Here is an 11,339-nt window from a genome sequence, read left to right as displayed (position 1 = left end):
AACACTTGTTGTCCTTCCGACAGATCACTTGGAAGTCGAGCAGCTGCAGTTTGAAACACCAAAAACATGGAACTGGATGACCCGAGATTATACGGGGAAGTCCATAGAGTCAACGGATAACTGTCTTTATATTTCTGATTAGCATTTATTGCTCATTCATTCTGAGATTGGGTTTCATGAACTTTACAATCATGCAGTCAGGGTCATGTGTATTTGCCACTGTGGGGCCCACTACCTCTGTACAACCCCACAGTGGATTTTAAACCAGACAGTGTGGACTGAAGTGCACACACAAGCGCTAATTCTCAGACGTTTAGAAGTCACTGGATAACTGTCTGAAGTAGCTCCACAGCCATGCTTTGAATCTTTATGCAGATCAAAGATTCAAAGCTGATTCCAAGTTTTTAAAGCGTTAATCTTTCCGGATTTTATTTGTGTGCACAAATACAAGTCCTCTAAATACTAAATATTTGATTTTTTAGGGTTCTTAGGAGTTTTAATCTTATTCAAGTGGGTTTTGTAAATGGATCATCTCTCAATCTGAGTCCTTCGCTGTCAGCAGCTGTTGCAGCAGCTCTGGGTGACGACGTTTGCCTGCCCTTCTCTTCTTTCACTCAGAGTTTTCCTCTGATTATGAGAAGCCTATAAAAAGAACAGATCTGTATTTGGCTCTGAGCTGTGATGGGATTGCTACCAGCAAACTTTAATAGCTGATTCTGTCATTGAAAAAACGATAAAGAGGAACACTATTCTGGGACTTCTTCCCCGCTGCCAAACTTGCTCCGGGTCACATTGCTTGCTGGCGTTAGAAGAATGAATGGTGACCCCCTGCAAGTACAGAGCACATACCAGCGTTCATTCAGGCGAGAGAAGCCAGAGGCCCCACACACCACGGCGTCTTTTGTCTTCCCGAGGGGGAAAGAACAGTCTTAAAGTGATGTCAATACCTCTAAAACAAGTAAACAATCAACATTTTAGAGAAGGTTTATTGTGTAAAGGTAAAAATATATCACACTGCTGGGTAATTCATTCTGAAAGTGCACCAAACTGAATATACATTAAAAGCAGATGAGAAGGAAGCCTCTAACAAAGATACCGGTGGCTAAGAGTTGAACTTCCTGTTGGAGACAAAGCTGTGATTCCCTCTGACTGAACTTCTGGTCCCAGCTGATCTTTCTGAGCTCTGCAGTATGGTGCCACCTAGTGTCCAGTAATGCATCCTGCACCTGCTGATAATCAGGCATTTGTTTCATTCAAAGTCTCTGTTAAACAACAGCAAAACAAGAGAACCAAACTAAAACTTTGATGTTTTATGGTGTTCTTATTCCAACATGATGACATCAGCCTGTTATAGTAACATTGCAACCACCTACGACTCGAAATATTATTTGATATGGTTTCTTTACCAGCCCATCAGTGTCCCTGATAAGGATAAGCAGATAAGATAATGTATGGTTGGATCATTTGTTGACTTTTTTTTTTTTCAAGGTCAACTTTGATCTTGAGCGCTAGCAATGATGGTCAAGGTCAAATGTTTAGCTAACCTGGATATTAACATTTCTGATTGGCTAACACAGTTTTGTGGTTAGGGTCATGTCACTTGCTTGATTGGTTGGTTTGGCATTAAATTATCGTCTTTCAGTTTTCAAGTCTTTAGCACTTTTTAACCCATTTTTTTTACAGATAGAACAATGACAACAATACACAGTACAGCAAACTCCCTGTGTGTGTTTTATTAACTGCAAACTAGACCAAGAACAACTCAGAGCACACACACCTACACACACACACACAAACAAACAACAGCGGCAGTCATTACAACATAGTGTTTTCATGGGTACTTCAGCACCAGAGTAACAACGCAGTGTTATGATCCTTTACAAATAATGTTTCTTTCATAAAATACATTCTGTGAGAAACAGATTTATTTTAAAATAGACTTCTGTTGAATGTGATGTTATTCTATTCTAGTTACATCAATGCTGCATGCAGAGAAACTACATCACAGGACGTTTAGTCCACCAAATAATCAATATGACAGTGAACTGATATGAAATCATTCATGTTAACTGTGACTCTGGTTCCGAGGTGTCTGGCCCGGCATCCGTCTGGCTGTCTTGTCGGCCTCCCGCTGCCTCCTTGCTCTTGGCTGCGTTCTCGCTCTGAGCCCGGTTCTGCTGCTCCGTCTCCAGAGCTTTCTCCATCTCTGTGTAGTAGTCGAGAGCTTTCCGGACGGGATCAATAATGTGTTGCTGCAGAATTATTGCAAAAAAAGTTTAAACTGATTACAATTTACCAAAAAACATGGGTTGAATTTAACCATTTATGAGTTCCTTACTGTAGAAAAAGGCCGGCTGTACTTTAACACTTGCTGAGGACGGGTTTCTGTAAAGTAATTTCCTGTTTTATTTTGTAAATCTTACCCTGTTTACACTGTTCACCATTCACTGTTTACCTGTGCTGCCTTTCACACCAATTAGGGGTTTTTTTTTGTTTATTTTAGTCTTTTCTTTTCATCTGAGCCACTTATTTAAGATGTTTTGGACACCTTCCTGTGAAAGTCTTCATTAAATTTTGCAAAGATGCTTTCAAAGAAGTACATACAGTACATTTTCTCCATACTTTTGATTTTAATACCTCCAGGCAGGGGAAGAGGTTGGCCAGCTCGATGAAGAGAGGCAGAAGAACAAATCTGATGAAGCCTGTTTGAGATGAAGGTTTGGTAACTTTGTCCCGGTCCATAAAGGGGGTAACGGGAAGGCCCTCCAACTTCTCCACATCACTCTGACAGAACGACAGGAGACAGATTTGACCCACTTAACTTAGTTTACTTCTATTGCTTTATAAGGGGTGTTCAGCTGTGTGGCACACCCTCATTACTGTAAGGCCACGGTGGATTTAACATTTGAATTTAAAAGGTAATATAGTTTAGTTTCTGTAGCTTTAAAAAGTGAAGTTACTCTGCATTTGTTATAATGAACTGCACCAACAAGGTCAGATCATCTGAAAAATAAATTCTCACACAACTTGATAACAGACTGTGTCTATAAAGAACCTCACAGTTTGTCTCTGCCCTTCAAAAATCAGCTGGACCGTCCCTGAATCTCATGGTAGAGCCAAAACATTTAGAGTTCAGGTCACTGTGCTCCAAAACATCCCTCTTTAAGTTACAGATATCTCATCAAAAACAGCATCATATCATATTGTCACTTTGAAATGTCTTGACAAAGTTCAGCAGGAGTCGGTACCTGGTTGAAGAATTCCTGTAAAAGACAATCCAGCCAGGGCTCAGCCACCTCCATGGGCCGGGCCTCGTTGGATATGTCGCTCACTTTGATCAGGATCGTCATTAGCTGCACAAACAACAACAGTAAATAGATGTATACATGCTTCCAAATTTTCACGGTGCTCTGTAGTCTTACCACGTCTCTGTGGTCCTTGTTGGTGAAGTCAAACACTGGAAGGATGGACTTGAACTTGTTGAGAACCTCATTGTGCCTCGACATGTCGGTGGCCAGAATGCATCTGAAACAATCAGTGCTCATTATAAATTCTGTGCTAAGATATCATGATGAACAAGAGCACTCAGAGATCACAACTTCCCCACAGAAGGCAAAGACTACACTAACACATTGATGGGTTTTTTTTTTGTGTTTTTATTATAAAATACTGATGTCATCTTATGACATCATTGTGACACTGTAGGGTGTTGTATTGACAAAATAAAAAGTGTTTTGCACTGCTCTCTGCGTGCCCTTTCTTATGATATATTACTCAATATGGTTTCTACAAAGTTTTTTCAAGGTCAACTTTGACCTTGGACGTAACAATGAAAGTTAAGGTTAAATGCTTAGCCAAACTAGGTACACATGTCCCTCAAGGTCTAGCATTTTTACACAAAATTAAATCACCTTTAGCTTGGTTTCTACCGGCACACAGAATTTGAACATGATATCTTGAAAATTGTGGATGCTAGACTGCTAACAAACAGACAGACAGGCAGACATATTCCCTCCTTTTGGGGGGAGAAAAATTAAAAACATGACTATTGGAAGATGATCTCACTTGATGATCCCCTCTCGTATCCGTTTGTACTGATCCGTGGACAGATTCCTGAAGATGTTGCTCTCTGTCTATGAAACAAAGACTCTCAGGTCACTGTGGAGTCATCCATGCATGTACGCAGGTTAATGGAGGGTTTTCATTCTTACCCTCTCCAGTATCTCGAAAGCTACAGCACAGTGGTGGTTCTCCAGAGGAGAGATGTCATTGTAGCGCAGAGCGAGTTCAGTCTGAGCGTTTATCTGAAGGACAGTCAGACATGAGATTCTTACCAAAGTTCAAGCCTCAACCTTATTTTGGAAAACTGGAAAATTCAGATGAATAAAACATCACAGAGTGTTGTAACATCATCTGCACTGAAGTCCCAGCAAAACCTGTGTTGGCTGTTCTTCTACAGTGCAAAAGGTGGTAGTTTCGAAATAACTGGTATAAAAGATTTTAAGCGATGAAACTACACAGAATTACATGGACTGGTTCTCAAAGAGTCTCAAAGAGACTTTTCCCTAATCTTAAAGGAGTTTCATTATTATATGAAAGCAGTAAGTGCCATCCATTACATGCAGAAAATTGTTGCCATATCACAGTTTTACATCATCTAGTGAGAAAATGTGTACAAAAATCGCACCGAGCCAAATTTTCAGGTTGAATCAAAATTCTGTTCTCATATTCTGATATGTAGGCCGGGAGTGCTCTAACTCCAACTGGTACAACAAACCACAATGCAGGTCTGAGTTTCAGTACTAGGGAAGCCTAAAAAGTGTGCTTTGTGTACCTGATAGGCATTGTTGTATCCCGTGTGGTCGAGGTCGTGGCAGACTGCAGAGGTCAGCATAATCAGCAGGTCAATGCTGTCCATCTTACTCCTCAGGTCAGTCAGCCAGATCAAACCATACATCTGCTCAGAGGGAAGACAAACAAAGGCAACAACACAAATGGAGAGAATGAAGAAGAAGGATTTACCTGCATTTATTGGTATCACTTTATAATGTCCAATTTTTATTTCAAATTAAAATCTAATTATATTTACCTACAAATACTTAAAGATGGGCACACTAGAATAAGGGGGAACAAGTCCCGTTCTTAGAGGAAACAAGCAAACAATTATACCGTAAGTAAATTTGAAAACTGTGTAATTTCATGATAATTTTGCAGAAATGCCAGGGTGCTAGATAGGAGAGTTCATTCGTTAGTCGAACTTCAGAGAAAGGAGGAACAATGTGATTTTCGTCCTGGTCGTGGAAGACTGGACCAGCTCTTTATTCTCTCAAAGATACTTGAGGGTGCATGGGAGTTTGCCCAACCAGTCTACATGTGTCCTGTAGGAGGTGCTTTGTGAGCATGGGGTGTCTGGCGTATTGCTTCGGGCCATTCGATCCTTATACAACCATTGCAAGAGCTTGGTCCACATAGCTGGCAATAAGTCGGACTCATTCCCAGTGGGTGATGGACTCCGGCACAGCTGCCCTTTGTCACCGATTCTGTTCATAATTTTTATGGACAGAATTTCTAGGTGTAGCCAAGTGGCGGAAGTCTTTCACTTGGGTGGTCTCAGAATCCCATCTCTGCTTTTCGTGGATGATGTGGTTCTGTTGGCTTCAACGGGTGATGGTTCGCACTGGAAAAATTCACAGCTGAGTGTGAAGCAGGGGGAATGAGAATCAGCACCTCCAAATCTCACCTGGAAAATAGTGGAGTGCCAACTCCGAGTTCCTTCCCCAAGTGGAGGAGTTTAAGTATCTCAGGGTCTTGTTCACGAGTGATGGCAGAAGGTAGCGGGAGATCGACTTTCGGATTGGTGCTACAGCTGAAGTGATGCGGACGCTGTACCGGTCCGTTGTGGTAAAGAGAGAGCTGAGTGTAAAAGCGAAGCTCTTGATTTATCGGTCAATCTAAGTCCCTATCCTCATCTATGGTCCCAAGCTGTCCGTAGTGACTGACAGATTGAGATAGCAGATACAAGTGTTGGAAATGGATTTCCTCCGAAGGTTCGCTGGCCTCTCCCTTAGAGATAGGGTGGGAAGTTAAGCCATCCGGGAGGGGCTCAGAGTAGAGCCGCTGCTCCTCCACATTGAAACGAGCCAGTTGAGGTGGTTCGGGCATCTGATAAGGATGCCTCCTGGGTGCCTCCTTGGTGAGGTGTTCCAGGCATGTCCCACCGGGACACACTGGAGAGATTATATCTCTCGGCTGGCCTATGAACGCATTGGTGTTCTCCCAGATAAGCTGGAGGAGGTGGCTGGGGAGAGGGAGGTCTGGGCTTCTCTGCTTAGGCTGCTGCCCTGCAACCTGGCCGCCGTGGATAAGTGGAAGAAGATGGATGGATGGATGGATTTTGCAGAAAAACACAATATTTCTTACATATGCGTAAATATGCTGTACTTTTCGGGGTTTGTGCTATATTTAATAATTTGTAGACCTGTGTGAGCTTTTAGTGATGGAGCCAAAATATGCCTCACAACCTGAAAAGTGCTGTGTACCATTATTACCATGGAACTACACAGTACTTAAAATTACTTTCTTTGTTTCCTAACTAACTTTTTACCCTCTTATTCTAATGTAACTGCCTTTAAGTATTTGTAGGTAAATTTAACCACAGCGTAATTGGGAATTACGCCCTTAGTTGCAGGCGTTAAACATACTCACCATCTGGGTCACACAGAAGCAGTGTTTAAAGTTGTGGAAAGGGATGTTGTTGTATCTGCGATAGATTTCGAACAGAAACTGCTGCAAGACTTCGGGCTCGATGTTGAAGGTTGGTATAAAGTCTAAATCTGTGTACATGACTTGCAGGAGCACCATAATCTCTGCATCCTCCCACTGCCTGCACATCACCAGAAAAAAAAAATCAATAGCCAACCAGTCAACATTTGTCCTTCCACTCGGATTTCCAGGCTAAATGTGACCTGCCAATTTTCAGCTTAACAAAAAAACCTTGAATGGTGAAATGTTTTCTAATGGACACACAGATAATGTAAAAGACATAAATTTCCCATTGCTACAAAGTCCAAGAATGGATCTTTCAGCACATCTTTCAAGACAAGATTTTGAGGAAAGACAAGCAGACGATAATTATTCAACACAGAAATGCAGAAGCTGTGGAGTCAGCTGAAGTGTTGAGGAAGGAAAGAGGACAATTATTGAACCATTTAGACATATTCAACCCTCTGATGCCAAAGTTGGAATAGTGAGGACCATAACCATCTGTCATGAAATTCTTTTCTTTTAAAAAAAAAAGGTGAAAGTCTTGCAAATCCAGAAAGAACAAAAAATGTTATTTTGACTGACACAAACAAAAAAATATTCTAGTGCTGTCAGCGTTAATCTCGCTAAAACGAAATTAACGCCATAACCACATTAACGCGTCAGATCTCTGTTAGCGAGTTCGCCCAGTGCCTGTGGCTGCACACCTCATTAATGCTCGTTAACGCGTTAGCGCCGTCCAGCCACATGCATCAGGGTGATCTGCGATAACTCGCTAACAGAGATTTGCCGCGATTAATGCTGACAGCACTAAAATATTCATAAAAACATCAGTTTTCACTATATTTCTCCAAAATTTAGTGCAGGTATAGCGTTATCACCTTTCTGTTTGCTGGGACCCTGTTCCCACATTTGTTTATCTATCTACTGAACATCTACTTTTGCATTTTTGCTTAAAACTCATGTGTTTTTTTCTTTTCAAACACATGTTGGACTGTGCTCACGAGGAGTGGTTGCACTCCTGTGTTGAGAAACATACGAACACACTGAGGGTTTTAGTCTTTTCAGTAAATTTGTTTACAGCAGCAAGAGTGCAGGATCACGTCAGAATTATTCCTGATAATACTGCACTGGCCAACTTGCAAAAAGCACATTTTATCAGGTCTTTAGAGGAATCCTGTAATTTAGCTCCAAGCTTTAGGTGTGTAGGTTGAACTTAACCTCATCGATGCTCCTCTATTGCTGCAGGTTTGCTTTAAAAGCTTTTGGACAAATGAAAAGATAACCGAACCTTAGTGAATGCATGGCGCTCACTTCAAACGCGGTGTGCATATTAAGGCTTTTATAAAGACCTTCTTTTAATTAGCGAGTCCTCATCCAGGCCTATTCATATTGAGATGAGTGTGCGGATCAGAAGAAAAGGCTGAGGGCTTCCATCCTCTTCAGAAACACATCAGATGTGTTTGTTGGGCACGACTGTCATTGGCTGACCGCCTGCCTCACTGTCCACGGAGGAAACAGGTGCGCTCGTTTATTTAGGATCACAAAGACGCATCAGGGTGATGAACACAGATTCAGCAGGTGACATTAAAAGCAATTGGATTCATGCATTTTAAAGCAAAACTTACCAGTTATCAAAGGTTGGCGTCTTCAGGTACTGCCTCACTTCCTCAGATACCTCCAAAGTGCTGCAAAGATTGTGGCATGAGGAGTAAGAATAGCAAATTATTCCAAACATTTTAATGTGAATTTTTACAAACCTCATTTGCAGGAACTTTTCCCGCACATGTTCACACTCTTCCCTGGTTTTACGCAGCGTCCTTTTGTGGTAGAACGGTGAGGGCTTGTGGGTTCCCTCCGAGAGATCTTTGAACAGCCCCAGCCAGCTTAGATGCTCCACACTCTGAAGACAAATGAGCACTGAACACAAACCTACTGGAGCTCACACTACAAATTATTACTGACTTCTTCCTAAGTGATTATTTCCCCAGCCCTGCTGCACTGTGACATCTAATCATAGGGTTCCCCCACCTGCCAAACCCACTTTATCCCCATGTTTGTCTCTAAGTTTTGAATTTAAAAAAACTTCTGGTATTTTTGTTCAGTTATTTGAGGCGGAACAAGCTTAAACAACACAACACTGGATGTGGGAAACTTTGCTGGGATACCTCCAGTTTCTCTCTGAATGAATCCACCTGCTTCTTCATCTCATACACAACTGCAGGCGTCTCGCCAGCCTCGATGAGGATTTTCTTCTCCAGGCCCTGCAGTCTGGGATCAGTGAAGCAACCATTCATGAACTTTTCAGCTGTACGTGTCATGGCTCAGATTCTGGTCTTTAATGCCTGATATGAGACTTTAAAAAGCACACTGATGGTAGCATACCTAAGAGATCTTTACGCATGTTCTCTCCTTTAATACCCAGCCTGCCCCACCTACCTTTTTTCCATGGATGACAGGTCAAATCCTAGTGCACCAGCAAGCTCGGCACCTGAAATGACATAAAAAGATGGAGACTGTCAACAGTTTCCATGTGAACTAGATCACTGCCATTCCCACGATGCCTAATTAAAGATACCTAAGAGCTCACTGTTACAGTCGGCAGCCACCACCTCCAGCTTGTAGCACAGGTTGGGGCTGTTGGGTTCAAGGCTCGGAGAAATGTTGATGATGTTGCCTTTAGGGTTGTACAGTTTCAGGATGTCATGGGGTCCGGCCTCGGCGGCAGAGCGGAACAGATCTAGAAAGACCAGCTTGAGGTTTATTTTATAGAATCACTTGAGGAAATCCAGGAACTGTTATTCAAATGAACAGATATATATAACCACGTCCAAATTACTAACCAACTTTGATATGAATCATTTCATTTAGACTTAGATTTTTTGTCTGTTCTGAGCTATTTTGAAAGTTTTCTTGCATTTTGTTTTCTTTAGGTTATTGGTATAATTTTTGTGCTAACACTTATATAATATTTGTAAAGTGCTCAGTATCTAAACAACCCATTATCGTCAAACAACTGTAACAACCAGCAACACCAACAGTCACCAACAACAATCCACAACCAGCAACAATCAGCAACAATCAGCAACAACCACAACCAACAACCACCAATAACAACAATCAGCAACAACAACCAACTATAACAAAAACCAACATCAACAAACAGTTTATCAGAAAAAAGTAAAATCTACTTAAGAGGGGTGATTTACACAAATTTGGTTAGTGTGGTTGTGCTATACTCATACTTGGGTATTCAATATGAACTTCCATAATCATACAATGTATATTAAACTAAAAGAGCTCTATTATTTATATTCATAGCACTTCATCTAATATTAGTTTATAAATGTTTTAATATACCCAGTTCTCAGAGAATTACAGTACTTAGAGGGCTGAGGGGGGTTTTGCCTTAATGTGCCCCATACACCGTAGTGTCTCAGAAACACGAGCAGCCCCGAACATGATTGGGAGGCATTAGGCACTGCAGGAGTCTCTATTATAATTATCAGTCACAAACGCTGAAAAACACGCATCACACATGTAAAGTTTTCTATAAATGACTGCACTGAAATATTAACCAAAAAAAGATGTAAAGGTAAACATTTTTGACAGTGACTCGATTCTGAGCTTCCCACTGCAGAACTGTTTAGAAAAATCTAGCACAAATTAAGTGGAACGAGTGTCTACAACTATGCAGGTACAACGTTCAGATAATTCAATACAGGAAAGTAAACTTCAAAAACTAGTACAGTAGAAGTTAAATGCAGTCATCTAAATTAAGTAAGAATACTGCTTGCAGTTACAGCCCTGTTCTAATGAGTAAAATCTGCAGTATGTAATGTGCGTGGAGACCATGATGCCAAAGGCTGAAGCTGCTGTGAGAGGTGAGGAGCTGTCAGTGGCAGCTGTATTTGCAGCAAAGACTGCTTTGTCTTATGTTGATCCATTTATCAAATTTGCTTTATTGATTTTAGTCACAAAAGAGTATTTCCTGAACTCTAAGCATAAGAATATTCCACTTTAATTCATTTGTCCAAAACAACACGTTAGAATGCATTTGATCATATGAAACATAAACTTCAGCTTCGGCTCCTACCTTTGACGTCCTGAGCCGGACAATCAACCGGGAACTCCGCCTGCTCCGGTCTCCCGTTCACCGTGAAGTAGATTACTTTTGTTTCCATGTCATGAATCTAAACCCACTGACGCTGCTGTGAGCACTGCTGATCTGGCTCTGATGTCTATCTCCTCTTATTATCTTAATGATAAACACTCCACCCCCTCTCCACCTCCTCCTAAGCTCCTCCTCCTCCCCTGCCTTTGGACTCCAACATTTCTCAGAGCAATAGCCAACTGTCTTCACCCGAAATTTAGATTTTTATGACAATTACAAAGGTTATGAGGTTTTTTTTTTTTTTTTTCAAAAAATGATTACAGTAGTGGTTCTCAAATTGCGGGTGACAAATTAAGGGCACAGAGGTGAACAGGGTGTTGATTTTTAATACAAATATAATTACAGTTCTACAAGAAAGAGAGAATGGTCTTTATAGAGTCAAACTGAGAATGAGATAACCAAT

The 11,339-nt window shown here is 41.3% G+C and overlaps 1 protein-coding gene across 2 annotated transcripts; it reads right to left on the bottom strand.

Moving 5' to 3' along the window:
- Nucleotides 1-1,119: 1,119 nt before the first annotated feature.
- Nucleotides 1,120-10,986, bottom strand: LOC101468032 (high affinity cGMP-specific 3',5'-cyclic phosphodiesterase 9A). Of its 2 annotated transcripts, none has more exons than XM_076874827.1 (14): nt 10,859-10,986; nt 9,341-9,502; nt 9,202-9,253; nt 8,931-9,033; nt 8,523-8,665; nt 8,391-8,450; nt 6,706-6,883; nt 4,835-4,957; nt 4,212-4,304; nt 4,066-4,133; nt 3,426-3,525; nt 3,249-3,353; nt 2,638-2,784; nt 1,120-2,252 (listed from the first exon to the last, which is right to left on the bottom strand). In XM_076874827.1, the coding sequence occupies exons 1-14, from the start codon at nt 10,944-10,946 to the stop codon at nt 2,061-2,063; spliced, it is 1,614 nt and encodes a 537-aa protein (XP_076730942.1). In that variant the 5' UTR covers nt 10,947-10,986; the 3' UTR covers nt 1,120-2,060. The 2 variants fall into 2 exon arrangements, with proteins under 2 accessions (XP_076730942.1, XP_004563146.1); XM_004563089.3 differs by having other exon boundaries at nt 1,121-2,252; nt 3,423-3,525.
- Between the last annotated feature and the right edge of the window lie 353 nt (nt 10,987-11,339).

This window comes from Maylandia zebra, linkage group LG16 (genome assembly GCF_041146795.1).
Source record: "Maylandia zebra isolate NMK-2024a linkage group LG16, Mzebra_GT3a, whole genome shotgun sequence".
NCBI lineage: Eukaryota > Metazoa > Chordata > Actinopteri > Cichliformes > Cichlidae > Maylandia > Maylandia zebra.
This window is presented reverse-complemented; position numbering and strand designations above follow the sequence as displayed.